Here is a 19941-nt window from a genome sequence, read left to right as displayed (position 1 = left end):
ATTGAGCCATTTAGTCAGCCTGTAATTGGGATTTCAATGTTCATAGAGACATCTGGCGTTTCTAAAAGAACTCAAGAACACTGGCACTCTGAGAAAAACAAGCAGCTGCCATTGCCATATACCACCGTGCATTGAGAGACTCACCTCAACAGCTCCGCGCCATTTATCGGCGGCGTGCCTGGCGAGTTCGAGCCTCCGTTGCTTGCGTGTTTGGTGCTTCTTGTACACGATCTCTATCACAATGAGCCCTATACCACCCACGATGCCGGCGCCCACCAGGATGAACACGCCTGCGGGAACGAAGACAGCGCCCTCTGGATTAGTCTCTGCGATAGTGCAACCTTTCTATACCATGCGTCTACGCCACAGACCGGAACACGTGTGTATTGGATACATCCCCTCACTGCCTGTGTGCTGCGTGATGGGTACGCTTTCAACACTTCTCCTTCCTACCCTTTTACCCTACTCGTCCTTTACCTCAGGGCGCAATGAGGGTTACACGTTGGGTTCTACAGTTGCTGCAGCATTCCATTCTTCACAACAGCTGCCTCGTCATTATTCACGGCATGCGAATTGAAGCAGAATTAACGATAAGCATGAAGTACGAGCAGATAGCCATGCTTACAAAGATCAGAGAAAAGATCCTGAAGACTTTTTTAATGAATGCTCAAAGACACAAGAATTAATGTATAACTCGCAAGTAACCCTTTGGATTCCTTGCTGTCTGACTCATGCCTGCATTTTTTTTGGTAAAACCATCGGAATGTCATTGATTCCGCTGGTCTGTATAAACTGGGGCTGAGGGGAATATGTCGCGAGTGCCTAACCCTAAATTTTTTCACAGTGGAGCTGCGTCTACAGCGGCAACTTTTCTACTCTAACATGAATCAGCTAACCTAGAGTCGGCTAAACGTTAGGTTACTGCCTCTGTTTTGCGTGACAAGAATCTGCATTTCAAACTCAGCCGAGCTTTGTCGTCAATCACGGGGTTTAACTCCAGTCGTGCTTTGTGCCGCATGTTCAGAAACTGCACACATCGCATCAGTATAAGCATTAGTTCGGGTGCCTTCCAGCCGGCGTCATATTGAATTGACGGCGCACTATATGGTGCTCGTATTCTACTAAGCATACGAAGCGCCGAAGCCCTGAAGATATTAGAAAAACAGTCACTGTAAGCGGTGATATGGGAGCCGCAATAACGAAAGTATAGGGCTGAAGTTGCGGTGCCAACTAAACCTTATCACGTGCAACTCAAGATCGTTCAGTATTCAAAAGACATACACACCCGCCATGTTGGTGAGTCCCAGCGTTGCCGGAGTGCGTTCATTCCTGGTTTCGCATTTTTCGCCGTCGCGGATTATCCATTTGCTGTCAAGCTGTTCCATGCAGCCGCCTGTGATGCAAGGATTAGTGTGGTTGAATCAGAATTCGCTTGCTTTCTGCCTGCCAGGCATTCACTCCGATAAATCCAACGTTCTTTCATACGACTGAGAAAAAAGGAAGCTGTTCTACAAAGGAGGGCTAAACTTCTGCAAACATGCCAAAATTTAGGCTTAAGCATACACAGGGCGCACTGACAATTACCTATTTATTATTATTTTTTTTGCGCAGATTAAACATCAGTTAAGCGACGAAGAAAGGAATCAGTACAGTCGTGAAGACAAGGAGATGCTGATACATTCGCGTACTTCAAGTTGATAGAGGCAAGGAAAGTTGAATTCTAGGATAAAAAAACGGGAATGCCAATGCAAGCGTCACTGCAACTTTTCAATATTATAATTAAAAATTTCCATGCTTCTGGACGTAGCACCATGCCCCTGTGTTCTTCGCTTTACACAGCTGCGTGTATGCCTCAGAAACTCGTTGCGTCGCTACTTGGGCATTTGCCATGTCTTGTCTACACTGTTCAACTATAGGAATAATAACCCAAGAATTTCAATGCAGTTTTAGTTGCAGGCTATTCTTTCATTTATGCGAGGAAAATGGTGTTCAGATGTTCTAAGAAGAAAGTTGAAGCAGTCTTTACCTTTAAGGAAATAACACAACTTTACCAATCTGAACATTCAATCTTTCCCAAGCCATGCAAGGACCTCACTAAGACGGAGGAACACATTCTCCTCCGTCTCTTCACCAAAACTCTGCTGTGCCCGGCAGTTCTGAAATTCTTTGATCCCGCTTGCACGGGAAAATGCCCACACTGTGAGGAGAAGTCCTCGGATATCTACCACATGGTGTGGGCATGCCAGTCAACCCCGAACCTAGACCCCAAACCCAACCCCACCACGGAGGACTGGGAGGCAACCCTGCTCAACTGCTCCGACCTAACGAGCCAAGAGGCCCTGGTCGTCCGAGCCCGAGCAGCCCTGGAGGGCCCCTGTAACGAGGAGCCCACCTAGTGTTTGTAAGGGAGGGTCCCTTCAGGGCCCTCTCATACTTCCTCCATATATATTCCCAATAAAGTTTTCTCTCTCTCTCTTTATGTAATATGGCCCAAGCTTCAGCATCAGCTACGGAGGGGGTCATGCTGTGTAATGGGTCATGATGGTCATTTATGTGTGAGGGGTCATGGCCGCATAAGGTGTGTGATATAACGAACAATGGGCCACATCAGCAGATAGTAAGATGTTCAGTGTCAAATAATCAGTCAATTGGCAATCAGTCGCATGACAATAGATTACCTGATCACCTGAACCACTAGTGCGACCAACTCATTTAAACGGGTCAAGTGAGCCGCCGGGCATGTGACCAATGACAGTAAATAATGTGACCTTCCTATGTGATGACGTCATTTCTTGAGAACGACAACGACGAGGTCTATGGGGGTGTGTGGCGTTAACAGCTTGCGCTGTAAAGAGGAGGAAACTGCACGTGGCGCCACTCACTCTCGTGCATCTCTAGCAGCGTGAGTGTGACCTTGTCCACCCAGAAGGAGTTTCGCTGCAGGCCGATGCCGTACCCCGAGCGGCCGAACTGCTCGCCGGCCGTGACCAGGTCGCAGTGTTGGGCCGCCTCGAATTCCAGCCGGGAAGAGTCCCAGATGAAAGCATCCAATTGGCTGCACATGGGAGACAAGGGTTTCTTGCGATCATCATCATCACCATCAGTAGCAGCAGTAGTAGCCCAACTACGCATACTGCAGGGCGAGGACCATAACCCTGTCCAGGGCCAGTGGCTACCGTCATGTCGTAGTGTGATCTGCCATCCTGACCTCCAGCAGCCCGTGATACGTTTGCCTTATCTTGGAATCTGCTCCGACGCCCTAGATGACCATCGATTATCTGCTATTCACATTACATGTCCTGCCAATAGTCATTTGCTACTACTGATTTCAGGCATGTCTGGCTCCTAGGGACCAAGGTGTCAATTGAAGGCAAAAATTGCAAGAGAAAAGTAAATGTTAGAAACCTGTTATGTGGTTTCCGCGTCATGACTCACCACGCCTGTCTAATGTGAAGACGGCTCAGATTTCATCAGTTCACGCTCGCGGCGTACTTAACGCTGATTCGGCTCTCCACTACGAGTACTCTCTAATCATATCACCTGATAACTGACGATTAAAAGCAACATAAATATGCACCTAGCGAGCGGGACGGTGGCGGCAAACAACACGCCATTTGTTTCACAACCGTGCAAGGCTCCATTTTTTTCTTCGTTAATATCCCAGTCACAACTGTTGTGAGCGCGATTGTTTCTCATATCTGTCCTTTACTCAGCATAGTCCTTCTTGGCGTTTGTCGCAATGGCATTCTTTATTTGTACAAAGTAAATACTCTTAATTCGTGTCGAGCGCGTTATGTAATTGCCATGAGACTAACTTGTTCTTCAGGGCCTCAATGCCTTCTTCCACGGTCTCGTAGTTCTTGCCCTCCATTATCCTGTACATGTTCGACAACTCCACCTGTCGCCGGAAGTACATGTCCACGGCGCTGCCTTTGACGGTGGCGTAGGTAAAGTTCTCCGACGGGTTCCGCAGCTGAAAGACGAGTGCACCAAATAAATTAATTAAAACGCAGTAAGAGAGCAGAGCAGTATTGAGCGCAGTATTAGTATTGAGCTGAGGTAAGTTACGAAGTTCACGAATTAAACTGAGAAAACAGTGAAGATAATTGTTTTCTTGCGGTTTCGTATATCAGAATGAACGTCTCGATACACGACGCTAGTGTGCTAGTGTCCGCACAGATGCCATTGCTGTTAATAAGTGCCTGAAATGTTCTTCTTGGCGTGATTATTCTGACTTATAGCCTTATTATCCAACTGGCTGAGTCTAACAGGTACATTGAAGTGCTGGTGCTATGAAAATTTAATGAGAAAAAAGCGCTTACCCTCGGGTCGTTGATGCCGGAAAGCGAAGACTCGGGCTTTTCTAAGACGAGGAAAGCTGCCAGGTTGGCAGTGTAAGAGGCGACCACAATCATGGCAAATCCTGCCCAAACCATGCCTAGGACGCGGCCGCTGAAGCTTCTTGGCGTGCCTGAAGGGAGGAAAAAAGACACCGTGGATATTTCATGTCGTCTTATAACGTTTTGTTCAGAAATGGGCGCGCTGCATTAGTTTAATCTGGCGTAGTGATAATAACACAGATGAGTTATCGTCGGGAAGCATTAGGCCATACGGTGAACTGCATCTCGTACCCAAGCAACACAGATAATCGGCCTAATATTAGAAATGGATGGTTTCAGTCTGGTCCTTTGTATGACCACCATTTGCGAATATATCCAATATTGGGCCCATTAGCAACTCTGGTCTTTTGTAGGACCAGCATTTGCCAATATATATGCATGATTGGGCTGATTAGCGCTGCTGCTCGGGTGTGCTTAGTTTGTCTACATGACAGTGCCCGTACTGATCGTACTATGCGGGAAAAGCGCATTCTCCGAACTGTCCATACACATACAACTTTTGCCTTATACAATCAAAGATCTTCAGAGGAGTTGCAATATTCTAACAACACAGCACAAGATGCAGGTCCTGAACAACGTATACCATTCAATCAGTGCATAACGACGTCCGAATATGCACATATCTGTGAGCAAAAAAAAACGAATGAAGATTGTTCTGTGAAATCCACAGTGTTGCGAAATGAGGAAGTAGAAACTATCAAAAAACAGTTAATTAAATGAAGTCAAGAAGGAAAGTGTATTGCATGCGCTTAAAGACTAAGTGCATTGCCAGAATGTTATTTTCAAACCTGGACAAAGCTATCAGGCTAAAGCTCAGTCCGCAAAAAAAATGCCTTTGTTAAACGGTCGCAATTAGAATGTCGAACATCCTGGAAAGAGTCGACAGCAACAAATAAGTGAGACGAAGCATGATTATCTGCGACTAATAGATTAAGCAGTCACAGCTGTGCCCATTTGCTTAGCATACTTTTTCGTTAGCATTGTTTTAAGTGCCCCTTAGCCGATCGGGGTCTAAACTAACCACGCACAACACCAACCTTCAGCAATGCCGCTGTTGAGCAGGACGCCCCACGCAAACCAGATGGCGCTCGAAAGGTTGAGCGCGTCTTCCTCTGTCGCATCGCTGTTCGGTAGCTTGTAGCGACCGAAGGGGCTGAACCTGTCCAACAGGTAGAGTGCCAGCGCCACCACGTGAACGGACACCATTACAAGTATCCACAGCGTCTTTTGGAAGGGCTGAAGAAATGACGCCAGCGTCGAACTCTTGTCTTGCTGTGGTAGCACCGAGAAAAAAAAAATGGCAGTGGCTTAACTGGGCTAACCCTGAAATTCAGCGGAAAGCAAGGACGAGCGTCTGAGCCTCGTCCATGACAGCACCGCTACACGCTCGCGACAGCCGTTCTATATATACCCACATGAAAACGTGGCCATGACGTGGTATCACATGGTCTTAGAGCACCCCCATCGAATGTCATCACGTGGCTTCACGTTACTCCATCGGATGTTCCTAAGGTCAAAGGTCAACCCAAAGGTTACCCAATGTAAAATGTCAAAGGTCAACTAATGTCAAAGGTGAAAGGTCAATTAAAGATCATAGGTCAAGGTCAGGACTCGAGGGTTCGACACCATAACTGTACCACATATGGCCATACAAGACTAACGTGCTTAGGCTGAAGGTCGTTCAAAGGGCATTCTCCAGCCTACGCAACAACTGCTTTACCTAGCCTATTGAAGCTTTTCGCTTCAATAAAGCCACAAACTCAGTGCAGACAACGTGTCCGCTGACGGTCAAGGCGCGGTGGAACGTGCCTTGGACAACGTCTCTCGCACTGCGTACTGTCCACAAAATGAGCAAGTTGAAATACAGCCAGCGTTTATAATTCTTTTACACCAGCAGGCATATTTTCTAATGCTTTACAAGGAAACCCTCAGTATATGAGACAAAAGTATTTTTAGCGGTGTTGTAAAATAACAATTTCCAGCGACCGGGCTACTTTCGGAACAGCAAATGTGAAATGACTTCAATTTCATGTGATTGGGGATAAATTGATGCTAGTTTAAGTGAGATGCCCTGAACCTTGAATAGGTATTTTAATCTAGAGCTATCTAACTCAAAATCCTTCACAGCAAATGTTGACCGAGATCGAACGACCGCGCTACAGGCTCCCGCGTTCATACCAATACCACGTTAAGCGCTAGTAGCGAGGAAAAATTATTCGTGACACACTCCCTCCTAGACACCATTCAAATAGCTATTCTTAGGTTCAAAGGAGGGTAAGAGCATGAATTTCCACATACTCGAAAGCCTTACCATGATAATGACAATAAGTAACATATTTAATGATGTTTCATCGGAAAGAAAAGCCTCCAGAACGCTTGAGCAGCATTGAAATCCCTTAACTAATATTAGCTAGCGGCTAGAGGTCACACTAGTGAAGGCAGAACTCGGATTTGCGTGTTCTAATATGTGGCAGTATAACGAGGTGATCGCCGGCAACCAAGCCATCTGCACGCTTCGATCAGTTTCCGCATGTACTGAAGACTTTTGTTACTGATAGTACGAGTGACCAATGTAAACTAACGCTAGTAATGTGCGGCGAGAAAAGAAAATGAGTGTTGTGAATCGCCATGTCTTCACAGGGTGGTGATCACACTTACAAAGGAAAAAAATAAAGAAATTGTTGGGACAGTGAGGCATTACACGCCGGAACAAAGGAAAATGGAACTTCAGGCAGCAGAGCTCACCTTCTTAGCCAGGATGGTGATGCCTTGGTATTTGAATGGTTTGGTAAAATCGATCTCCATAGATCTCTCCGGAGTGATGGTAAGTGGCGCGATGATCATGTCAGCGACGCCACGCACTAAGTCACCAACCATGCCTGACCAACGTTTGTAAGTCGATCCATTTACCTGTTTTACCAGAAAAAAGAGCAAAAGGATATTATTCAAACTACCAAGATTTGAATCACGCTTCACTATCTACACTGTGGGAAACGAATCCATTTGGCGAAATCTGTTTGAGAGCATGCGCTGAACCAGTGTTCATAAAAAGAAGGAACCCAAAGGATGGACTCTACCAACCAATGTTTTGCAAATATTTCGCTAAATTGCATTAATGTCTTCCTTTTACCTAATTTCCTCAGTGCGGAAACATTCGCGCAGACATTTTCCGCAACTATCTCCGCAAGTTAAAACCCTGTACGCACAAGATTCTAGATTCGCACTCCGTTAGAGGTCATGAACATGAGGTGAGTATGTATGGAAGCACCATAAAGGGTAAAACCCGCGGTTTGCAGTGATGTCCACATGGGAGGCCTTCCTGAAGTTGACTAGATCAATAATACAAACGAAGGATAGGCAAGTCATTAAATAAATCTTTGCCAACACTGGACGCTGTCAAAATGGTAGTATTTCAAAGAAACCTGTGAAACGTTCAATGTAAAACGTGCAAATGGATACGTATTCTCAACGGAGTTAGTATAAAAATAAGTCTGCCTAATAAACAACAGTGCATGCAGAAAAAAAAACTGCATCCTTGATTTATGCACCAGGTCTTGGAGAGCCCCAACGCACTCTCGAAGAACCTTCTTTTTTTTTCTTTTTATTGGCCTCTGCATGGCAGAAGTTTGACATCAAAACAAGGCTAGCGTAATATATAAGTAGAAACAATGCAAACTTTCAAGGTTACTAGGTTTTTGGAAAGGAAATGCAATTCATCCCATGAAAAAAAAAACCAACAACAGGTAACCTCTTACAGGTAAAATGAGCATGAAAATGGCTGCACTCATGAAAGATAACCCAACAAGGTGTCTGAAAAATGCCCTTGAAAGACAGCACAAGAATGTTTTTGAGAAATCGTGGGTGCAGTTCTTGGCGTATTTGTTTTTTTTTTGCAGCAATATATTTTTTTACTTGTTCCACGCTAAGGTAACATTTGTTTCTTCTCAGAGATGTTAGGGAACTTGTTGCCTGTGCGGCGCTAAGATGGAGGGGGGGGGGCAGCTTTGGGCAATGCTGCTTCATGACGTGTTTAAGTCACCCTTCTTGGAACAGTCAGAGCATGACATTGCATTTCGTTGGTTACAACACATTTCTGAGTCCACGTTGATCACCAATCATTCCTGAGAAAGAATGATGGAGAAAATGATGGAGTGTATACTTACAAAGTCAAATGTTCCGTACTGCCCGTCCTGGACTTGGTACAATGTGTACGTAAAATTAAGCCTTTCGGATAGGGTCCTCAGGAGGTCCATGCAATATCCCTCGCAGCAGAAGGGGTAGGTAATTCCTGCAAAGTGAAATATTTGAAACTCCGTTATATTGGCGACAAGAAGAAATATGAAGGGGTTGTCTCTTAAAGTGGAACAAATTTTAGCGTCAGCCATGAAGGACGCCATGTTGCAGTGAGGTGTAGGTCATGTTTAAGAGATTTATTGTATTACAGGGCTCACTGATAATTAATACATCCGTGGTGGGAGCCATGTTGGATGAGGAGGTCATGGTCATGTTTAGGACGTTTAATTAATGAAATAAAATTAAACAATCAATGTGATCGATGAAACCGAGTCATGTGAGACATTGCGCCACAAACGATGGCCACGTGAAAATGACGTCATTTCTTGCGAACAACGCGATGTCCGCGCAAGTCTTAAATAGGCAATGCTGTAACAGGCTACAGGATAACAACCACTGGGTCACAAAATCGACACACTACACTTCACCACTTGATTTCCGCCTTTGGCTGGCATAACCACTAAGTAGGAACGTTTGTTGATCTGCTCCATTCCGCTAAACCTCTGGAAACCACTCGTTATCTTTCCTATTTTACAGTGACAACATAACAGGCTTTTTCTTTTGTGTAGAAGAGCGTCTCACTCGCCTTTGTACGTGGTGCCCGATAGCTCCCACGTGAACACCGTGACCAATGTGAATGTTACTCCGGTAGGCTTAGGCCTAGACGGCTGTGTGTGCCCGGCAATGCCACTCTCTGCAATGCGCCATCTGCCTTCATGTCATGTAGGTAGGACAGGAAGTGAACTACAACAAGGCCAGGAGCGGAAATGAGAGGGAAGGGAACAGTGCAGTTATCATTTTCACTTCGTCGCAGCACAAGGCGAAATATAGGGAAGTTTGTTGTCGACAACTTATTGCCGCAAAACCTTGTAATGTTTTTTAGTTCACGCTGAAAACTACCGGCACGGGGCTTTTGTTTGTGACGAGAGATGCGACGAGATTAAAGTTGAAAACGTTTGTATCCGCGCTGAACTTGTTCTTATGTGATTTAAAGCGCCTTATGTTGAAACTCCTTCGTCAGCTTTAAATTGAGCTCGGCAGAGAGCGGCGATGATTTTGTTCTTCGACAACCGCCGAGCAGGCCTTCTGTTATCGTAAGGCGCAAGTTGGCCATATAAATAGTTTCTTTCGGAAGCCTTTTACTGTCGTCCTAACCATATAATTTCTTAATATAACTAGAGAAAAAGCTGGCGGCGCTACACTTCGTTCACCATTCAGAGACACAGAAGTGCCGGGAAGATGAGGTTTCTTACCTGACTCGGCTATTGTTTGGTATAAAACACGTGGATACAGCCGTAAAAATACGGCTCTACTCGAGACAAACCTCGAATAAATGCTGTGAAAGTTTGCATACCAACCTAATACCAAACTTTCACTTTCGTTAAATCTATTGAAGAAGTGAAAAACGCAGTAAATCTGAGGACATCATCATCATAATCATCAAGTTAATCTGCACATCGCAGCGAGAGCATCGCGACGCAGCTATTAATTCCGAGGTACAATCACGCTTTCGACCCAACACTAGCCAAGCCAAACACGAAACCTCGTCTTCCCGAAATTTCAGCGTTGCATGAAGTGTTCTTTAAGAAACTCTCAGAGACGGTGGCGGAAGCATTCTCACTAGGTAATATTTAGACACTGTATGGTCTTTACTGCTGGGATGATGTCATCGTCACGATATGCGGTAAACCATGTAGGCTATTTGAGCGTTGCAACGGGGAGAAGAAAAGGCAGTGTCAACTTGCAAAGGTAAAATAGTCTCCATTCCATCCCGTCATTACCCGTACCCTTCTTTCCAAACTTGGCCGGCCTGACTAGCCATGGAGCAGTTGGCTTTGGTGACTGGTGCAGGATATCTTCGACAGTTAATCCTTCATCGTAATGAAGTTGTTTTTCTCTCTCTTTTATATTTGAAAGAGGTTTCCCTTTACTTAATACTTGAATGAACACGATAAAGTACCGCAGGCATGCACTGAATAAATTTTCATGCGATAACAATACAGCCCCTTTCGACCATTCAGTTCAATTCAATTCAATTTTTATTGCGAATTTTTTACATGTGTCCAAAAATACGAGGGCAAGCAGCAAAAAGCTGCTGATAAGAAGCCTGACGAAGGTTGCTGCCCCTATATTGGACAGGTTGAAGGGCGTTAACGTACAGCTTCTCATAGAAATAATTATAGATGTGGATTAAAAGCAGAGAAGATCACTTATTCTTATGTTGTAGACACTCTCATTAGACACATTCAAGCTCACTATTTATAGGCGTACACGGGAACATATTACAAGTAATAAGGCAAAACTAATAACAATATTGGACATACATTGATGCATATGTTACACACTGCAATATTACCCAAGCACTTGGCATGTCATGTTAGTGTAATACAAATAATAAAAAATGCACCATGTTCATTATGCCGTAATCTCACAGCAGAAAAAGAACAATGCTACTTAAGACTTCATGCAATGAAATGTAAGGTAAACCATATAAAGCCACCATTAGATGCAGGACACAGAAATTATCGATACATTCGCCACAAATTGTTATTGAGGACCGGAAGTTAATTATATTACTAAGCTAAATTGCAATATCTGTGCTAGAAATACTTTGTCCAGTCTTTTCTTCAGATATTTTTTACACCTAAATTTACGTCCTCTAAATTATTTAACAATTTTGGAAGACAATTTGCTATCCTCTTGCACAGTTGGTTAGTTCTAGAAAATGGCAGCGTCCAACTCTTTCTCTCCTTATGTCGAACGAAAATTGCGAAGTTTTTGTCACGTCGCAAAGTTCGCAATGTCGCAGTGTCGCTGTGGTGCGTCTTCTATAAATTTCACCTCCCCAGCGCTCCTAGCGGCTCGCGCGGCACTCGCAACGGGAAAGCTCCGGCTCGGGCTCACGTGCGCCATGACGACACCGGGTGCAGTGCACGTGATACTTGAGCGCTGCACTGTGATTGGTTTGCCTAATCACGGCCCAATAGGATGATCACCGCGTGCGTCATAGCCACTCGCGTCGCGCCAGTCAAGTTTCTTTCCTGCTTTCGGAACACTCCGGCGTGTGTAATGTCGACTTACATTCCTCGGACATTGTGTGACAATGACAAAGACGCCGCGGTAGCAGTTTGCCGCGCTCGGTGACCGCCACAGCAACTGCTTGAGCGCCAGCACTAATGCGCGAAACAAGATCCCCCCCTCAGCTCTAGTGAAGCCGAGGAACTAAAACTCAATGCAATCCTATATTCATCGAATCACATTGTATGATCGTTTGTCAATTTCCTCAGGTAGTCGCAGCCTTCGGTCCCTTTATAGCTGCGCGTGATATTAGGCTGTTTTATTGCGAAACAATACTACTTCAGGTCGCACTTCAGACCGTTCCGTGGCGAGGCGGTGGTAGGCACCATTGATCTTTAGCGCGACCTCGCTGCGTGACGTCACACCACGTGACCTAGAGTGACGTAACACCAGCTGTGTAAAAACGGGGCCTCATCTCACGCCGTCGCGAGGCGAGGCGGTAGCCACCAACGGCGGCCTAACTCCCGCTCCTCTCACCAGGGGCGTTACGGTCGGTGTGACGTCACACCAGCTGTGTAAAACAGCTCCGCTCCTCTCGCCAAGGCAGTCATACAGCCAGATGTTACGATGGTGCCTACGAACAAGGCAGCTCGGCAGAATGCAAAGAGGAAGCATCAGCGAGCTACGGACACTATTGCTTCGCAATCACCAGGCTTAAGCAAGCTAAGCCACGGCCGTTTTTTTATTATCTGCCTACAGAACGCTAAGCCCATTTCTACATGGTGTACTTAAATGATGTCGGAGGCAGTCGGTAATCATGGAAGGCTGAAATGATAACAAATTACCCTACTCCCGAGAAGCGCTGCCATCTACCACACTGCGCAAGATGAGAATGCTGCGTAAAGAAGTGCTAAAAAGTAATAACAACGGTAGCATTAATCTTTCATACGAAGGCAAAAAAAAAACAAGCTAGCTTGCGGAGAAAGATCCAAAACGGCGTGTTTGCTGTAATGAACGAACAAAAATAAGCACTACGCCGAAGGCCTTTCAAGAAAGAGTGAATATAAGGGGGAAATAATTAATTTGACAGTCATGAACGATAAGCGTGGCGGGAGTCTCTATCTTTTCCGGTTGAGGTAAAGGTGCGACGACATGAAAGTGCCTTGGGCAATCGAGCCAAAGCTTTCAGAGATGGCCTCCTTTCTCCCGAAAAACAGCGTTCAGCACTGATTTTCTCTGCTGCGTTTATTTACGAGGTCTTTCATCGTTTCTAAGTGGTTTTCTTGCTTTTGCGGGTCGTCGATCACTCCGCATGTGCTTGATTTCTCGGAACCATTATCATGGGATGCCATCTTTAATCTTTGATATGCTTTAGGTTCTTTCTGTCTCCTTGCGCATAGGCTTTATAGTTCTCTCTTGTGGTGTACAGTATGCCTTCAAGTACATTACTACGGATCTCTGTTTATACCTTGACAATTCAAGAATTTAGTTCACTAACCCATTCATGTTAATTATTGGACAATGCAAAGACGAAGAAAACAAAGACAATGAAGAGGAAACGTTAGATCTCAATTTGAAATTGGCACTTAAATATAAAAAAAAGAAAAACACTTCACAAGCTCTGTGTACAACAGTATTCAAATGTTCTTGGCATGTTTACTTAGCGGGAACCATTGCCCGTGTGGATATCCGAAACTTCTAATCTATTTCACTGAAAATAACCGAAAGGAAATCTTCATGACATCGAAGTAATCTTTGATACCACTCTTATATATCACACTGAAAGCTTGAATACATCTTCCGGCGGCAAAAAATTTTCACGTCGAACTTCCCTTTGAAGTCTACAAAGGGTGACCTCTGAAAGGCATGTCATGTTATGTAGTTTGGCATCGAAAACGAATAAAATATAAAGAAAGTCAAATGTTTACAAGCACTTCGAAAGATGTTTAAAGAACAATTATTGAAGAAATAACACAATATTTTTATCAAAAACTTCTTTGTTTAGGCTGATTATATTACACATCCCTAGATAGTACTTCGCACTCACAGCTGGGCTAAGACGTGAATTTGGAAACTGATTGTAAAACCCGACGTAATAAAACATGAGAGTAATGTTGCCTCTCTTAGCAGTGTTTTTAGTTCCACCATTTTGTTCGAGCAGCTCAAGAAAAAAAAAACGTTTTCTCCGGCAAGGAAATAGCTGCAAGCAGTTTTTCATCTCGGCAACAAACAGCGAATAGACAGCATGGATGACGTCATCAGTGGCCATTAGTTATCTTAATACACTAAATAAGATGAAATGATTTGTGCTCGAGACGTAAAATAAACAAGCCTTGCTAAAAAAAAGGTTGTGTGATTCAATTACCTCATGCAAGCTTCGTCATGGTAGTCATACAATATGTATGATACTGTGGGACATCTGCATGAGAAATGTATGATTTTGCAAAAGTGAATAACATTTGTATGATAAACTGTATAAGGTTATCATATCATACAACTTTTTTCACCAGGACTAGGTAGCGACGACATGCCTTTTGCCGTTTCGGTTGGCAACGCCTCGGCTGGGTAAGACACCGCACAGCGCCAGCTCTTAACCTTTACTACCTTTAATTACCTCACCCAAAACATCGTACTGCAGCTTTTACGCCTCATCTCATCAAGCGCTCGAGGTCCATTCAACTCTAATACTTCAAAACCGCCAGTTTTTCATTGCCGGTGTCTTGCAGCTGCTAGCATGATCAGCCTTGTTTGCGACAGTGTCGGTGCTAGCTTTTGCTGCCTACGGATTGTGCCAGCGACATATAGAACGGCATTGTATGCGTTCATGTTAAGTGTGAGGACGATGGTGCAGCGACAAAGTATTTGTTGGCCCTCGTGCGTTGAACCGCTGAAGAAACTCCAAGCCGCTCGCACCATTTAACCATTTACCCAGCTTCTTACTTGGAGCTTCGCGCAAAGAACGGCCGCAGCGTACAAAACTCAAATATATCAGAGAGAATAATGGGTGGGAGGTTATTGTAATGATGCTCGGACGACAGTTCAGACCAATAAAATGAACGGCAAACAGAAAATTCGCGCAGAACCCAAGCTGCTAGTTACAAGAATTTGTGCCATCAAAGCAGAATGCGACCTGGCTGCGGCAATTGCAGTAAATGCTCACGTCTGGCGTCGACGTCAGAATGACCGCCAAACTTAGCCGTGTTGTTTTTAAAGACGCCAGCGACAAATCAGGCGCTCTAAATACCGACAACAATCAGGAACATCGTAGAGAATTCTGCGCGTGATCATGAGAGCTTACAGTGGTCTGTTTTTTTTTTTTTGCGGAAACGAAATTTTTACGGTACAATATGTACAATGACATTGGACCCATAGCGAGGGGCTAGTCTCCGGTCCAGCACAATAAAATACAACATAGTTGCAGCATGCTGAGACGAATATTTCTATTATTCATAAAGTGAGAATCGCAAATTTACGTTTTAGGAGAAAATAAAAGAATGAAAACAATGACACTCGCAAAACATTTTCACCTTCGCAAACCATTCACAACATACCTTCACATTTTCATCAGGGACATTTTGAGGGATTGTATGAAGCTTGTTTTTGTTTTAACATGATTAGGAATACCATTCCAGATTAAAGCTCTATTGAACTCTAATAATGCTTGCCCGTAAGTATTGCGACACACGCAGAAATTGTGGCTCGTGTTGCGAACAAAGCGGCCATGTACCGCCGGTGATACGCAAAAATAAAAAAATGTATGTGGATTAGATCAGCTAATCTATGATATACAAAACTGTCGGTGTTCGTTGTGCTCATTAGCGTTGGCGCTAACGTTCTAGACGCCGATGGTTTTGAGGAAAGGAAGGGCGCATAACTAGCTCCCTGGGTCAGCGGACGCCTCAATCGCGCTTTGCGGTACGTGGCGGTGGGGAGAGAGAGATGTGGGTTGCATGCATTAGTGCTGACATAGTTGTGGCAGACACGCGGCACTGCAGCAATAGGCCACATCGTTAAAGGGGCTCTGAAACGCTTTCCGAGGAGGGCATTTTAACTCATTTAATCACTGCACTGTGTTGTGATGAAAACCAGAGCCAAATAATACTCTTCTACACGCAGCAGACGACCCACAATCGCGCGTCAAAGTTGGCGAGCCCTTTCCGGCGACATTTTCAACCTCGCACACTCCTTCGTAACCCGCATCTGCGTAGACAAGGTTTGAGGTGGCCGTTGGTTAGATTCTTTCAGACGTCAGGCAGCTACCGTGGCCACGGCCAATAAGCCGCTTAGCTCCGGCGGGTCGGGAAGCTCCGCTCCCAGAGGGGGGTCGGCGAAGGAGCGCCTGCCTTCCAGCGTGCAAAAAGTGACGAGAGGAGAGGGAAAGGCGGGAAGACGCTGAAATTCAAATTTTAACTACAGATAACTCAGCTTCTACAAAGCGCATTTAAAAAATCCTTGCTGGACACTATTCGCGAAGCGGCGTGCTTCAATATCCCAGGCATGCCGCAACTTTATTAGATCCCCCTTCACAGCCCCTTTAAGTGGGCGATTAACCTCTCGCGATCAACCACTAAGTGCCACCTGCCAAGGTGGCAGGCTGGGCGCGCTGCCTATCCAGTTCTCGAGAGGAACGCACTCAACGTTACAGACGCCAAGTCACGTCTGCTCGGCTATATCACGTGGTCAAGCTGCAGCCGCTCCGCTACTGTGGGGCCCAGGCGCAGCGACGGTGAAGACTCAGCTCAGCGGTGCGGCGAAGTCACGCGATGTGTTGCTATGGCAGCGGGGCAGCAAGGACGGTCAAGGGCAAACCGCAGCCCACGGCGAAAGCGGCGCCGCTAGGCCGGTAAAACTTTCGCTTTAAAACCAAACGAAAGAGTGTTTCGGGAAGTGCACATTGTAAAGTGGCGCAGCACCTACCATCTGTGCTGTTGGTCCATGGACAGAGAATCTCGGAGGGCAGGCACTGAGACTCGTCCGCGACAGGCCTCACCCACACAAACGGCCTCTCGGCGATGGTGGCCACACGCAGGTGCTTGGGGATCACGTAGCCCAGGGGCGTTTCTCTCTGCCGCCCGGGCCACACAACCTTCTCCAGCTCCAGCTCCAGCTCCATGCTCATGGACCACTGCAAAAACGTGCTGCTTGTTACAATGCGAGCTGAAAAAAATGAGGTCCGCCGCACAGCTACCACAACTAGCATGTTTTAATATCAAAACAACAATAGATTTTATACCCAATACAGGCACTCATCGAAGTTCCTCGAACATGGAAAATACAGAGTAAAAAAACTCGTGTTATCCCCGCCTTGAGCGGAATATTGACGCTGAGGGCCGAGTTGTGCAAGCCGCACAGGTATGTGCAGAGCGCATCATTCGCTTCTTGGATGCATGCTTTTAAAGCGAAAGCTTTACTACACCAGCCAGCGAGCCATTTCGGCTCGTCGCGCCGTATGCCGTACGCCGTATGCAGTGGTCGACGAACGACCTTGAGCCGCCGTTGCCTAGCAGAGCCGCTGCTGCGCTCCAACAGATGGCGCCGCCGTCGACGCCGCAGACGTCGCCGCTCACTCCACCAGATGCGCTCCGCTGGGGTGGAGGGAGAGGAGGTGTCGCCTGGCGGGGGGTATACGTATATGCGCTTCGCCTCAGTGTGTTGTAGACGTTATGGAGAGCGTGAAAGAGACGCCACAACGACAGAACGAGGCGACGAAGAGACAGCGCGCTCAAGAGACGCCAGAAGAACGCGCCGCACGACTCGAGAAGCGTCGTAACAAAGATGCGGCTAGAAGAAGTCGTGCCACTAGCCGTGGCACGTCCTGGAGTGACTCTTCAACTGCGGAAGAGACCGGTTTGAGTTTTCGAGAGTGTCGGAATGAGACGCTGCGTAGACGACATGCCGAGGAAACGAAGCTTTCGCAACTCAACTAAGGTTGACCAGAGCTAAACCACGGCCATTTTTTTTTCGTTTCCATATTTATAATTGGTTTTGGGGGGAAAGGAAACGGAGCAGTATCTGTCTCATATATCGTTGGACACCTGAACCGTGCCGTAAGGGAAGGGATAAAAGAGGGAGTTAAAGAAGAGAGGAAGAAGAGGTGCCGTAGTGGAGGACTCCGGAATATTTTCGACCACCTGGGGATCTTTAACGTGCACTGTCATCGCACAGCACACGGGCGCCTTAGCGTTTTTCTTCCATAAAAACGCAGCCGCCGCGGTCGGGTTCGAACCCGGGAACTCCGGATCAGTAGTCGAGCGCCCTAACCACTGAGCCACCACGGCGGGGCAAAGAAAACGTTTTGCGGGCACCTGTCCTTATAGCTCCTCTGTTGTAACATGCAAAAGGATAGGCGCAGAACAAAACACGGCACCGAGGTGCTTGTTCTTGAAATATTCTGGTATAATCACTCTGCGTCTGCTTCAAGAGAAATGAATCACTCCTTGCCGCTCTAGCATGGAAGATCTTGCGTGCAGAGACAGAGAATATATGTGTACTTTATTGCGCAGCTTATGTGTTAGCTGCCAAGTTGGTAGTGCAACAAGGCAGAAAATCGAGCGAGTTGGTACCCGTTCATAGTGGAAAATTCAAGCGCTACAAGAACAACACACACACGACACGATGACATAGAATTTGGTAGTGGGTCGAGGATCAGATGCTCAGGCAGCCATAACGAGGCGAACCAAGTTCTCCGCAGGGAAGAGTGTCAGTAGGGGCGATACGCTGATTGCGTGGCTAACGGACAATGAAACAGAAAGTTTAAGAGATAGGCATAGTGTTCAAGGCAGCTGGGACACGAAGGTGTGGCCCGTGGATGGTACAGATATGCCTTAGCCTGTGTATAATAAATGTTCGGCTGAATTTTACCCACGAGACGAATGAGGAGAAGCATGACGAGATTAGAACAAAAGGTTAGTGAGACTGGCCGGAAGAAGAAACCGGATTTCGCCCCTGCACTGGGGGAAGGAATGAAGAGATAAAGAAGGTGAATGAGAAAAGGCAGTAACATGAAAATGAAATCAGTGTGCGAAGTCTGTAAACGTGCAGTAAAGGCACAACCTATTGAGCAGCCCGACGCTCTCAGCTAGCAGAGCATAGCCTGGTTAGCCTTCCCTGCCAACTGTCGTCGCGGCAAGTGACTGATAATCTCCAGCTCCGTCAGCGGGCATGCATCAAGACGTTCCAGCGCATGGCACAGAGTCTGCCTTTTGGCAGTGTATGCAGGGCAAACACAAAAGAATGTTGGTTATAGTCGCGTCGCACCCGCAGATGGCACATGCAGGGTTATTAGCTTTACCGATAGCAAATGAGTAACGGTTCGTAAAAGCTACACCAAGCCACAGGTGACACAGCAAAGTTACTTCACGTCGTGGTAGGCCGGGTGGAAGCCCTAGCTTCAGGTCAGAGTTCAGGGATTCTAGATGAGTTAGAAAACTGGCCGGAATTCAAAGAGGCAAGCGTGATCTGCGCAAGTGGTCGAAGCCTGCCCGCTGCGTCTGCTCTATAAATGGGGATCGACACACAATCACTGTCGTTGAGGACAGTTCGCGCGACCTCGCCCGCGCAGTGAATGCCGGCTATGTCGTTTTGTCTTTGTAGCCATTTGAAGATAATATCGTGTCTTTTACTGGTCGCAGAGTGATGTAGGCCTTGGATTTCCGCGACCAGTTGTTCATGGGATCCGCGGCTAAGAGCAGCTGGTAGGCCTTGGAGGGCTGCTTTGGACTCAATGAAAATGGACTACTGGTGTTGGCTGTGCTGACTGATATGCTCAACGGGGACACGAAGAGCGATTAGCTCTGCGCCAGCCGAAGATGTCTGATGAGGTATCTGAGCGCTATTACTGTAGTTTTCATGGTGAGGACTATGTAGACCGAAGAACTGACGGGGTTCACTGAGGCGTCGGTGCAGACGTGCAGCCCGTTTCCGTGGTGTCCGTGGAAGTATTCAAGTGTGACTTGTTTTAAATCTGTCCGCGATCAATAGACCTTCTTCCTGATGCCGAGTATGGAAAGAAGCACACGAAGTTGTTGCAGACTCCCTAGTGCAGAAAACAGCCAAGAGGCGGACGTAAACTGGGGCTTCGTAATGGCGCAACTTGCATCAATGGTGCCTGCAAACGACGTACGCGGCCTTTTAAAGAAAGGCTCGCAAGATGGTGAGAGGGAACGAGAGAGAGGTGCCGAATGTGTGCCCTCAGGGCGTACACTGTTAGGTATGTAGCGACTGAATTCTC

General features: G+C 46.4%; 1 protein-coding gene across 3 annotated transcripts in view; it reads right to left on the bottom strand.

Annotated features, from left to right (window-relative positions):
- LOC144104178 (glutamate [NMDA] receptor subunit 1-like) overlaps positions 1-19941 on the bottom strand; it is a 119653-nt gene that overhangs the window by 15125 nt on the left and 84587 nt on the right. For all 3 annotated transcript variants that reach the window (XR_013308447.1, XM_077637039.1, XM_077637038.1), the window contains exons 10-18: positions 16629-16836; positions 8564-8688; positions 7146-7310; positions 5438-5672; positions 4323-4471; positions 3816-3973; positions 2883-3055; positions 1286-1393; positions 145-290 (exon numbers count right to left, since the gene is read on the bottom strand). Coding sequence is in view for 2 of the 3 variants with exons in the window: in XM_077637039.1 (XP_077493165.1) it covers positions 145-290; positions 1286-1393; positions 2883-3055; positions 3816-3973; positions 4323-4471; positions 5438-5672; positions 7146-7310; positions 8564-8688; positions 16629-16836 (1467 nt within the window). In the remaining variant the exon portion in view is untranslated. The remainder of the gene's footprint in view (positions 1-144; positions 291-1285; positions 1394-2882; positions 3056-3815; positions 3974-4322; positions 4472-5437; positions 5673-7145; positions 7311-8563; positions 8689-16628; positions 16837-19941) is intronic.

The sequence above is a fragment of the Amblyomma americanum genome, chromosome 9 (assembly GCF_052857255.1).
Source record: "Amblyomma americanum isolate KBUSLIRL-KWMA chromosome 9, ASM5285725v1, whole genome shotgun sequence".
Lineage (NCBI taxonomy): Eukaryota > Metazoa > Arthropoda > Arachnida > Ixodida > Ixodidae > Amblyomma > Amblyomma americanum.
This window is presented reverse-complemented; position numbering and strand designations above follow the sequence as displayed.